Below are 12,976 nucleotides of genomic sequence, written 5' to 3' on the forward strand. Positions count from 1 at the left end.
CAAGAAGGCAGAAGGATGCATTGTTGGTTTGACCTCTGCTGGGAATGTGAACATCAAGGGACATACATTTTTTACTGCTTTATTCATATCTGCAAGTGACCACAAAAGCACCACAAGAATTGACTTGGGGGTTACAGATAAATTTCAGCGAGTAGGCAAATTCACACACATGGAATCTGCAAATAATGAGGATCAACGATATATTTTATCTAGCACCAAGCTAGATCATCACAGAAGACAGAAACAAATCTATTGACTTTATCTCCAAATATAGTGTATCTCATATCCTTCCATTTCCCTACTATTAAACTGCCGACACTCTAAGCCACCTACCTAATCTAATCACTTACCTGTATTAACTGGAATCGTTCCTAACCATGTTCTCTGCCTCCAGTGCTCCTTTCCTTTCTCTATTCTCTACTCCAGGGGTCCCCAACCCCTGGGCCACAGACCGGTACGGTACTGGTCCGCGACCTGTTAGGAACCGGGCCCCAGAGCAGGAGGTGAGCGGCAGGCAAGCAAGCGAAGCTTCATCTGCCGCTCCCCATCGCTCCCCATCGCTTGCGTTACTGCCTGAACTATCCACCCGCCTTCCCCCTTCCGTGGAAAAATTATCTTCCACGAAACCGGTCCTTAGTGCCGAAAAGGTTGGGGACCGCTGCTCCACATTGCAGGCAGAGTGATCCTAAGCCACAAATTTGAACATGTTGGTCGGTCCTTGTGGAAAAGCTTTTTAAGGCTTCCCACTGGCAGACTCCTCAATTTAGCTCTCATACCCTTTCCCTATCTGCCTCTGCCAACCTCCCAAATCTGGTTTCCTATCATTGCCCCCTGCATGCCCTATGCTCATGCCATTCTAAACATTCACTCTCTTGAGCTCCACGTGCCCTCCACTCCTCCAGGCACCCACTTGCTGCCTTCCTGTGCTGAGAGCACACTTCCACCTCTTCAACTGACCCTCTCTTCGTGTCCCAGCTCAAAGACTACTTCTTCCCAGAAGCTTTCCCTGATCACCTACCCTCTCCCCGCCTTTCCCCCAAGATGGGGCTTCCCTCCCCACAGTGACTGCATGACTCAGTGTGCTTGTTCTAGTGTCTGCCCCATGGACCATGAATTCTGTATGAAAAGGACCTTGTGTGCCCTTCTCAGCACTTTGCACAATGCCTAGCACACAGTAGGTAGTTAACAAATGCATGTATATCTTCTACCCACCACTGTGTGCTTTCCAAGAGAAGAGAATTTTTCTCCTACTTTTATTTTTCCAGGAGTCCTAGTAACGTGTGTTGGCGACAAGCACAGACTCTCAAGCCACCTCTGCTGTTTTCCAGCTTCCCTTCTCTGCAAAATGACGTGATGATAATTCATCTACCTCCCAGGACTGGTGTGAGGATCATATAAGCTAAGACCTGTAAAGCTGTGTCTGTGTCAGACACCTATTAAGAAACACATAAGCGCTTGCTCTATCATCTCACTAGGATGTCACATGATAATGCTGGGCCAGAGCTGATGGGATGGGTCAAGTGTGTGGCGAGGGTCATATCAGACAGGGTTTGTAAAAGGCCTAGTAAAATGTCTCGCTCATGGGGGGTGCTCAAGAGATGGCGAGTCTTTTATATATATATCTTTATTGGACTATAATTGCTTTACAATGTTGTGTTAGTTTCTGCTGTATAACAAAGTGAATCAGCTATACGTATACATATATCCCCATAACGCCTCCCTCTTGCATCTCCCTTTGTCCCACCCTCCCTATCCCACCGCTCTAGGTGGTCACAAAGCACCGAGCTGATCTCCCTGTGCTATGTGGCTGCTTCCCACCAGCTATCTATTTTACATTTGGTAGTGTATATACGTCCATGCTACTCTCTCACTTCGTCCCGGCTTCCCCTTCCCCCCCGTGTCCTTAAGTCCGTTTTCTACGTCCACGTCTTTATTCCTGCCCTGTCACTGGGTTCATCAGTACTGTTATTGTAGGTTCCATATATGTGCATTAGCACACGGTATTTGTTTCTCTCTTTCTGACTTATTTCACTCTGTATGACAGACTCTAGGTAGATGGCGAGTCTTGTCTGGAATCCCAGGTTAGTTAAATTACATGCATATCAGTCCACAAGCTCAGGAGTGCTAGGTATAACTTTATTTCTCTATAGCAACCTACTCTCTATTTTCAAATTCCTTCTCATTGCACAGACCCTGGCATTGTGCCAATGGTCCCATTTGTTGCCTTTCTGGGAAAGACTTCCAGGTTCCAAGTTGAAGCAGAGGGTCTGTGCTGACCAGGACAATAAATGTCTCAGGGAAAACACATACTGAGGGGTAGTCTGAAAACTAGAGGTGTCCTATGATATGGCCTTGGGTCAAACGGCAGAGGCATAGCAACTGGGGTGCAGAGGGGCGTTCGTTCCTGGGCTCTGATCTACAGGGGTGCCACAGATTGCCACTGGGATGACTTGGCATTTCATTTCTGTACTGCACTTTTATCTACAGATCTGTTGTATTTTTAATAGGTGAAAATGCTCTCATCTCACTTTGTTTTTATTTATTTATGGGTACAATCCACAGTGGCAGTGGCAGGGTGCAGACACACTCAGCACCCTCTGTCTATCTCTCTATGCAGCTTGGGAGACAATCTCAGAAGACCAAAGCTAGCTCTTCCTGCCAGCCCAGAGGGATGGGGCTGAGAACAGAAATTACACTGAGTTTCAAGAAAATAAATTTCTTACACACTCATGGGCTAAGATTGTACACGTGACAAAATTATTATACGATGATTTCTTCAGTGATGGCAGCCTGTTAATGAAATAATCATTTTATAAAAAGCAAAATTAATATTCATTTCATTTTCTACTGCAGTATCCGTCTTTAACTTGTATTGGCGGCACTGGTTTAGCAGGAGGGGTGTCTGGTTCCGCAAACTGGGTTGGTGAATCATTGAATGAATTTTAAACCGTCCTGTCCTTGAGGCAAATCTTTTAAAAATGGAGAGTCATTGTGTTTCTTCATTTGTCCATAAGGTGGCACCATTACATTCTTTGCATTAGCCTGAACCCTCAAAACAGGCCAAGTAAGAAGAGAAACAAAACAGGTTAATACTCGGAACAGCTGGGTGTGGGAGAGTTGGTGGGGGGGGGCATAACCACAGAGGATTAGTTCGAGGGCTGGGGAGGGGAGGGCAAGGGAAGTGTGATAATAAATATCAAAGAGGAAGAAGGGTGTGAAAGTCAGCTTGTGTTGAAAACAGGATTTGTCCTTCAAAAGGTCTATGTTCAACTCCAACTCTGCCAGTGACTAGTTGGACCACTTAACTGGGCCGAGTCTCCTCGTCCGTATATGGGACAGTGATACCCAAGCAGAGGGTGTTAACTTTGGGGGAAAGGCCTGCAGGTCTGTGCCTGAGATGCTTCTATTCCTTTCCTCCTTGGCTCTACCCGGCGGCCCTGGTGGGCTTAGGGCAGTAGAGACCAGTGCTCATCAGCCTGCAGGGGGCTTGCAGCCAGGTGAGGGAAGGGGTCTTGGGCTATGCCCCTTAACCCTTGGGTGTCTGGCATGATACGCCCGTTTTCTTTCTTTTTTAAAATTTATTTATTTTTAAAACTTTTGGCCGTGTTGGGTCTTCGTTGCTGCGCGCGGGCCTTCGCTAGTTGTGGTGAGCGGGGGCTACTGTTTGTTGCGGTGCGGTGACTTCTCTTGTTGCAGAGCACGGGCTCTAGGCGCATGGGCTTCAGTAGTGGTGGCTTGCAGGCTCTAGAGTGCAGGCTCAGTAGTTGTGGCGCACGGGCTTAGTTGCTCCGCGGCATGTGGGATCTTCCCGGACCAGGGCTCGAACTCATGTCCGCTGCATTGGCAGGTGGATTCCCAACCACTGCGCCACCAGGGAAGCCCCGTGCTGTGGTTCCTAATCTAGAATCTGATATTCGAATTATTTGGGGAGCTTTTAAAAATACCAATGCCGGGATTCCTTGGTGGCGCAGTGGTTGAGAGCCCGCCTGCCGATGCAGGGGACACGGGTTCGTGCCCCGGTCCGGGAAGATCCCACATGCCGCAGAGCGGCTGGGCCTGTGAGCCATGACCACTGAGCCTGCGCGTCCGGAGCCTGTGCTCCGCAATGAGAGAGGCCACAACAGTGAGAGGCCCGCGTACCGGAAAAAAAAAACTCAATGCCTGGGTGTTACCCCAGCATCTCATTGCCTCCGCTCATTCATTGGTGCTTAGCATTGGCCGACAGGCCTGCCCAGGAGGGTCAATCTGGCGGACTTTCTGGGTACCAGGCCATCCAAAGAGAACTGCTTTTCCTGTCCCAACTCGGGGATCTCTGCCAATGCCTCCTACGTGCTCCCTGGTTGTCCCCCACGGTCAGCGCTCGGCCAACGGCCCCCGCGGTCCTCAATCTACAGCTGCCCATCCTCTCACCCCAGATCTACGCACCATCTCTGCCTCCCTCTGCATCCTTTTGTCCTCCCAGGATCACTGTGAGATGGGCCTCTTTACCTAAACCCTTTCAGTCCAGACGCTCACTCAAAGCCACATTCGCTGGTTCGACAGCCATCCTTGAAACTAGCCAGCGGAGGTGGACGGAGCCCGCCACGGGAGCGCCCTTAGAATGACTTCAGACCCTTTCCCGGGACGCAGAGGGCAGTTTCCCTAAGCTTTCGTGCCCCTGAATAAAATCTCTTGTCTGCCAGAACTGGGCAGACAAAACCAGGGCATTTTTAGTTTCCACATTTGACAAACGTCCACGGAGCATGTGAGACCCCACCCGAGAGACTCCGCGGCGGCTTCGCCTGTGGTACCTTTCCCATCCTCCGTCCGAGTGCTGCTTTTCGAACTCCCAGTTTTTGTTAGGGGCGTAATCCCATTCTACCTCTTCAGCGGCGATGTAAAAGGTTCTTATCATCCCGTACGGCTGTTCAGAAGGGTCCTTGCTGCCGCAGCTGCTGACCTCATATATTTGATTCATGCCTCTCTGGAAGTGGTACAGGGTGGAGCAAAACACCCTGAAGATGCCTGGAAGAGAAATAGCTTGGCGTTGTGTGCGATGCTCGAGAGTTTGATTTTGGTTTGCTAGCAAACCTATGTAATTTATTTCAAAATGACCGATAAGGTGGATTTTTAAAATATCATCTTTATATAGTATTTAAAAATCAGACACCAAGGGGAATAAATTACTCTGAATATATTTACTTATGGGGAAAAAATACCATCTGAAATTCATTTGTCATGGACAAATAAAACTTGCAAAGTTGTTGCCAACAGGTGATTTCTCTGGGTCTTCCCTATTGTACACACCTATTAGAAGATGGTCACTCCTAGAAAATCACTGATAGGTGATGATTATCTTCGCCCCACCCAGTTTAAAAGGAACTCATTATCCGTAAGATGAATATTCTAGACAAAATTCAAATTAGGTCACGTTTCTGAAGTCATGACTTTTGCCCTGAAGGTGTTCATAAGCTGTAAAGTACAATACACAAGTAAGGTATTATTATTAAAACCAAATGTATTTCTTCATTAAGCCCTTGAGCAGAGGATGGTCTTGTTTCCAATGGTAAGTCTACATGATGCCAGATGAAAAGAAAAACCAACAATCATGTCTGACTGAGAACAATATAATTTTTAAGCTGAATTTTCCAGATGCCTTGGCATCAGGTACACATATCTTAACTGAATTCACCATAAAATCATATAAAACCAAATTATTGGAAAGTATCAACTTTCAGTGAAATTATTGGATCAATAAATCTTCCCTTCCTCTAGTAGACTGTTCTCAGAGGTGAGTGAGAGTGCGGGTCTCGTTAACTACCTACAAAGCACAGAGATAGCTTCTATCATGCTACACATGTCTAAATACTGACAAGTTACCCCTTCAGGATGAGCCCAAACCACTGGTTCAAGGGGTACCCTAGCACCTCGTGGTGACCGTCATGAGGAAGGGTCTCTATAAAACCAGAGAGAAGACACCTCGGAAGACAGACATGGCGAGAGCTTCCTCTGCCTGTGTGGGTCTCCAGGCGGCTCATTATCGATGTGTTCATCATTCCTTCAACAGATGAGGAATTATCTTCTCTAAGAACAGAGAGGAGTTTAAGGCCTTGATTGTGGTGATGTTTTCACAGATGCATACTTCTCTCCAAACTCATCAATTTACATATATTAAATATACAGTTTTTCGTGTATCAGTCATACATCAATAAAGTGGTTTAAAAAAAAAAGATTCAAAGAGAAAACGTTTGACTTGCAACTGACAGGCTCCTCTACCCATGTTTTGGGCACTCCTTTTGGCTTAGAGATATGGGACAGGAATTGGTGAAATAACTAAGCTTTTCAGCAATAACCAATTTATACTCACCACCAAATATAAACTGGAAAACATCGTCATGTAGCTCTTTAGAAGCCTGTAGGGCACATGAGTAAGTAGCCCAAACCCTAAAATTATTCCAGCCATCTCTAGTTTTGAATGCCTCTTTCTACAGGTTAAACCTATTTGGCTGTTTTCCTCCCCTTCCCTCTTTGGTCCTGAAGAGTGCATTAAAAAAAAGATCATTGTTCCCAAGGCATCCCTTGGCATGATTCATAATTGATCAATTGTATTAATATAGAAATGTTGAATAATAGAAGTTTACAAGGCAGGGATTATGGAACTCCTGAGACAGTTCTTAGGCAAAAGTTTTGAAGCTCAAACCTCAAGTTTTTAACCAGTGACACGGAGAGGCATGTAAACTGCAGTTCTAGTGTGGAGTAAAGGAGTAAATACCCATTCATAAAGGAGACAGAGCTGGCAAGTACTCATCTTGGGTAGAATATTGGTTTCCTCTTAAGACTAATGAAAAAGTTGGGTTGGAGAAACATGTTGAACACCCGTAGTACTTGCTATTCTTATTTTTCATGAGACAGCATATGCTGCCATATATTGTTCTATATCTTTTATTAAAATGCCCCCGTTACATAATTAGCTTGGGAATCACTAAGAGAAGGGATTTCAATGGGCTCTCCATGAACTTAAGACCCAATGCAGCTTGCTTTCTGGGTGCCCAAGAGAATGAAAATAGGGAAGTCCCCATCTGGGACTCATCAAGAGACCACCATCAGTCACTAAAGAAGGCAGACAAGTTCATGTCCATAACCTGGAAGCAACCACTGGGCTGCTCATGCCTGGTTGATGCTTCAGAGCAGTAACTAAAATGATGTTTGTGCTTAAAGAGAACAACAACAAAAATTCCTCTTTCTTGGCCTGAATTGTTCATGGATATAAATCAAGAGCATTCTTCTAGGATTTGTGAGCCAAGGTCATTTGGAGTACTCCCACTTCTGCTTTGTGGATGTTATTTTAGACACCTTTCCTTTGTCCTTTACACTATATATTTGAAATAAAATAGTCAGGATTCTCTGATTCTAATCAGGACTATACCTCTTTCTGTACACCCAGAAGTGCCCTAATTCAAACAATTTCTTCTGGGGGAGGGGGAAGGGTAAGCTGGGACAAAGTGAGAGAGTGGTATGGACTTATATATACACTACCAAATGTAAAATAGATAGCTAGTGGGAAGCAGCTGCATAGCACAGGGAGATCAGCTCAGTGCTTTGTGACCACCTAGAGGGGTGGGATAGGGAGGGTGGGAGGGAGACACAAGAGAGAGGGGATATGGGGATATATGTATATGTAATAGCTGATTCACTTTGTTATAAAGCAGAAACTAACACACCATTGTAAAGAAATTATACTCCGATAAAGATGTTAAAAAAAAAGAGTATATGCCTGAAGATAGGAATTTGATCACCTGAGCTGGCCCTCAGTTTACCTGCATGGTCTGGCTGCATGAATGCTGTTGTGGAGACATGGGGAAACAGGGCCAGGGAGTCGCGGTGAGTCCCTCGTAGGTGGATGGTGTTCCCTTGAAAATAAACTCCATGCATGTCAGTGTCGGTGCCCATTCCAATCATATGCCAGGAAACTCTATCCTTTTTGCACATGGTTAGGCCTGGCTGGTTGCCATACATATAGCCGTTAATAGCTAAATGGAAGGAAAAAGATAGCAGAGCCCACTATAAGTTTGTAGATGTACTGAAAACACGTCATCTTAGTGAAAGATTATCAGTGTGTGTAGGGGCAGTGGTGTTCAAGTTCAAACTATTTACAGAAGATCCTTATTATCAGAGAATAAATAGTCCTGGGGAAAAGTCACGTGGTGAATCAAACTTAAATGGAGACTGAAATTAACAATGAATAATGAAAATACGCTAAAACTGTGAATCTGTTCTATTTAATAATGTATACACAGGGCTTTAATTCTAAGAATCAATAAGAAATAAACCAGGTTGTTTTCTGGAGTAATTTTTTCTGACAAAATTGTTTGATAGTATAATATGATATCCTTCATTTCACATTTTAGGTTTGCAGATTATAAAGAGTATCATCCTTGCAAAAATATTTACAGACTTCGTTAATTTTCTCGAAGTCTTTTTTAAAGGTCTTGATATGAAAATCATTTTCTTTTGAGGTTCTTATCCTGTCATCTCCCTTGTTAAGTGTCTTTCCCTCAGTTATTTATTTAATTTTGTCAGATCCCCATTTGCAAATGGCTTTGCATTTGATTCTAGAAGTTATCACACATCTCTTCACTGATTTCATGGATCTTGCATCATTTGAAAAAATTGCAGTTGATTGACATTATACTTGCATGTCTAGTCAGTGGAGAGGGATTTTGGGGTGGGGGGAAGGGACACTAAGTTATAAGAGGTTGGCCCTTGAGTAAATAATTTGGCCTTATGATAACTTTGATTTCCATTCCCCAATAAAATAACTGACAGAACTTTGAATAATGATCACTTAGATATGAAAACATTTTGTATCTCCAGAAATGCAAATTGTTTTTCTCTTTTACATCAACCTCAATCCATCAATAGTGGTTACCTGGAGCAGTGCCTTGAGAAGAATTGAGAAACCACATTCCCACTCTGGGGGATGAATGCCGTGATTGAATAGCACTGAAGGGTGACTGCACCTAATTATGTCTCATGCTTGGTGGCCCTTAGAGAGATATTCCCACTCCCACTCCTTCTAATGCCCATTCATCATGTACATGAATGATCTGTTACAATCTCATTGTCAAATAAAATTACTTTTTGTTTCTTTATCTGCAGAATGAGGGGTGCTTGGTAATTTTACTCAAATATCTGGAATTATTAGTAGAAATTCCAAGAAGCCCTGGGGCTGCTGAGAAGAATATCACATTTTCTGAAAAAAATCTTTGATGATGCCCTTGCGAATAAACTAAGTCTTGTCTGTTGAATGTTAAAGAGATATCGTTGTAGATTGTGATGCTAATAATTTAGTCCTTGGCTGGCTGGTAGAGAATCCTCTGTTGCCTTGGAGCTCTAGTTTAAAGCCTCTCTTTCCCGGGAATTCCCTTGTGGTCCACTGGTTAGGACTCGGTGCTCTCACTGCCAAGGGCCTGAGGGCCTGGGTCAGGGAACTAAGATCCCACAAGCCAAACAGTGTGCCCCCAACACCCCCAAAAAGCCTCTCTTTCTGGAACATTCATTCAGACATTCAACAAACAGCGTTGAATATAGACTATATAATACGAGCAATGCAAAGAATTGTATGCTATATAAGGCATTTTCTCTTTGGTATTGTTGCCAGCTTTCTTTCTCCCACTCATGCAAGCAAGACTGGAGACAAAATTTAATTTATAATTAATGTGAAATTTAAAGTAAAACACGTAATTTTCCTTGAATTTTGCTTGAAAAATGACATATTCTACATGTTCAAAATATACAAATGTATTTCAAATTGCCAAACCAGGATGGGGCTGGATTTGACATGGTCCATTAGATTGTTTTTTGTTTTCTATATACAGGCCTCTCATGATAAATTTCTTTTGCAACCTAGCTTCTCCACTAAGGAATTGTTATGTTTCCTAATTTATAGTTGAGTTTACCTTTTCTATTGGCTACTAGAGAGGTAGGAACTACATTTTGTATTCAGTTATAACAAAATTTTTCATAGAAGATGATATTGAAGGTGCACTATTCCATGCTTTCCATTGGTCCAAGAGGGGACTCTGTTGGAACAGAACATCCAGGACCACAGGAGTCTGAGCTGGTGCTGTGCATCACTTGGAACCTTGAACTGTTTTTGGACTTCCTTGGGAGAGAGGGAAAGTGCTATTTCATTATTTTCCCATAATGTTTCCCATAATTTTTCCCATAATGTTTAATAAACATTTGTTTATTGTTTCCCAATAATCAGATGTTATGCTTGGTCCTAAGACAAGGCCTGTTATCTCGCCATGCTTGCTTTAAGCACTGAAGAAAATTTTTATTGAAGTATATTTGATTTACAATATTATACTAGCTTTAGGTGTACAACATAGTGATTCAATATTTTTATACATTATACTACATTTAAAGTTATTACAAAATAATGGCGATATTTCCCTGTGTTGTACAATATATCCTTATAGCTTATTTATTTTATTCATAGTAGTTATTTTCTCTTAATCCCATAGCCCTATCTTGCCCCTTCACCCTTCCCTCTCCCCACTGGAACCCCTAGTTTATTCTCTATGTCTGAGTCTGTTTCTTTTTTGTTATATACATTCATTTGTTTTACTTTTTAGATTCCACATATAAGTGAAACATACAGTATTTGTATTTCTCTGTCTGACTTATTTCAGTAAGCATAATACTCTCTAGGACCATCAACATAGTAGCAAATGGCAGAATTTCATTCCTTTTTATGGCTGAGTTTTATTTCCTCCTATATATATATATACCATGTCTTTATCCATTTCATCTCTTCATGGACACTTAGGTTGCTTCCATATCTTGGCAATTGTAAATAATGTTGCTATGAACATTGGAGTGCATGTATCTTTTCTTTTCTTTCTTTTTTTAAATTTTTTGACTACGCCATGTGGCGTGCAGGATCTTAGTTACCCTTCCAGGGATCGAAGCTGGGCCCCCTGCATTGGAAGTGCAGAGTCTTAACCACTGGACCACCAGGGAAGTCCTGAATGTATCTTTTCGAATTAGTGGTTTGGGGTTTTTTTGTTTGTTTGTTTGGATATATATATAACCAGGAGTGGAATAGCTGGGTCATATGGTAGTTCTGTTTTTAGTTTTTTGAGACACTTCCATACTGTTTTCCACAGTGGCTGTACCAATTTACATTCCCACCAACTGTGTAGGAGGGTTCCCTTTTCTCCACATCCTCGCCAACATTTGCTATTTGTGTTCTTTTTGATAATAGCTGTTCTGACAGGTGTGAGGTGATATCTCATTGTGGTTTTGATTTGCATTTCTAAGATGACTAGCAACATTGAACATCTTTTCACGTGCCTGTTGGCCATCTGTATTTCCTCTTTGGAAAAGTGTCTACTCAGTTCTTCTGCCCATTTTTAATCAGGTTGTTTGCTTCTTTGATTTTGAGTTGTAAAAGCTGTTTATATATGTTGGCTATTAATCCCTTATCAGGCATATCATTTGCAAATATTTTCTCCCATTCAGTGGGTTGTCTTTCCATTTTATTGATGGTTTCCTTTGCTGTGCAAAAGCTTTTACATTTAGTTGGATCCAATTTGTTTAGTTTAGCTTTTATTTCCTTTAATTTAGGAGGCAGATCCAAAAAACTATTGTTGGGATTTATGTCAAAGAGTGTTCTGCGAATGTTTTTCTCTAGGAGTTTCATTGTATCCAGTCTTACATTTAGATCTTTAATCTATCTTAATTTTATTTTCATATATGGTGTTATAGAATGTTCTAATTTCATTCCTTTACATGTAGCTTTCCAGTTTTCCCAGAACCACTTATTGAAGAGACTGTTTTCTCTCCGTTGTATATTCTTGCCCCCTTTGTCATAGAGTAATTGACCATAAGTGCATGGGTGCATTTCTGGGCTCACTATTCTCTTCTGTGGATCTATGTGTCTGTTTATGTGCCAGTACCAAACTGTTTTGATTCCTATAGCTTTGTATATTGTCTGATGTCAGGGAGCATGAATCCTCCAGTTCTGTTCTTTCTTGAGATTTGGGGTCTTTTGTGTTCCCATATAAATTTTAAAATTATTTGTTCTATGCTCAACATCACTAATTATTAGAGAAATGCAAATAAAAACTACAATGAGATATCACCTCACACTGGTCAGAATGGCCATCATCAAAAAAATCTACCAATAGTAAATGCTGGAGAGGGTGTGAAGAAAAGGGAACCCTCCTACACTGTTGGTGGAAATGTAAATTGGTACAGCCACTATGGAGAAGAGTATGGAGGTTCCTTAAAAAACTAAAAATAGAGTTACCATATGACCCAGCAACGTGACTCCTGGGCATATATCTGGAGAAGACCATAATTCAAAAAGATACATGCACCCCAAAGTTCATTGCAGCACTATTTACAACAGCCAGGTCATGGAAACAACTTAAATGTCCATTGACAGATGAATAGATAAAGAAGATGTGGTACATATATACAATAGAATATTACTCATCCATAAAACAGAAGGAAATAATGCCATCTGCAGTGACATGGATGGAACTAGATATTGTCATACTGAGTGAAGTATGTCAGACAAAGACAAATATATGATTTCGCTTAGATGTGGAATCTAAAAAAATGGTACAAATGAACCTATTTACAAAACAGAAATAGAGTCACAGATGTAGAAAACAAACTTATGGTTACCAAGGTGGAAAGGGAGGAAGGGATAAATTGGGAGATTGGGATTGACATATACACACTACTATAAATAAAATAGATAACTAATAAAAACGTACTGTGTAGTGCAAGGAACTCTACTCAATACTCTGTAATGACCTATATGGGAATGGAATCTAAAAATAGTGGATATATGTATAATTTATTCACTTTGCTGTGCAGCAGAAACTAACACATTATATATCAGCTATACTCTAATAAAAATTAATTTTTAATGTGATTAATTAAACTGGAATAAAGGAAAAAATAATAAAATTATTTG

General features: G+C 41.9%; 1 protein-coding gene across 1 annotated transcript in view; it reads right to left on the reverse strand.

Moving 5' to 3' along the window:
• HEPHL1 (hephaestin like 1) overlaps positions 1–12,976 on the reverse strand; it is a gene marked incomplete at both ends in the record, with an annotated part of 93,483 nt that overhangs the window by 18,675 nt on the left and 61,832 nt on the right. The window contains 2 exons of the mRNA XM_082845207.1: positions 4,791–5,004; positions 7,797–8,009. Of these exons, the coding sequence (XP_082701333.1) occupies positions 4,791–5,004; positions 7,797–8,009 (427 nt within the window). The remainder of the gene's footprint in view (positions 1–4,790; positions 5,005–7,796; positions 8,010–12,976) is intronic.

Source organism: Leucopleurus acutus (assembly GCF_964270905.1).
Source record: "Leucopleurus acutus genome assembly, chromosome: 8".
Taxonomy (NCBI): Eukaryota; Metazoa; Chordata; class Mammalia; order Artiodactyla; family Delphinidae; genus Leucopleurus; species Leucopleurus acutus.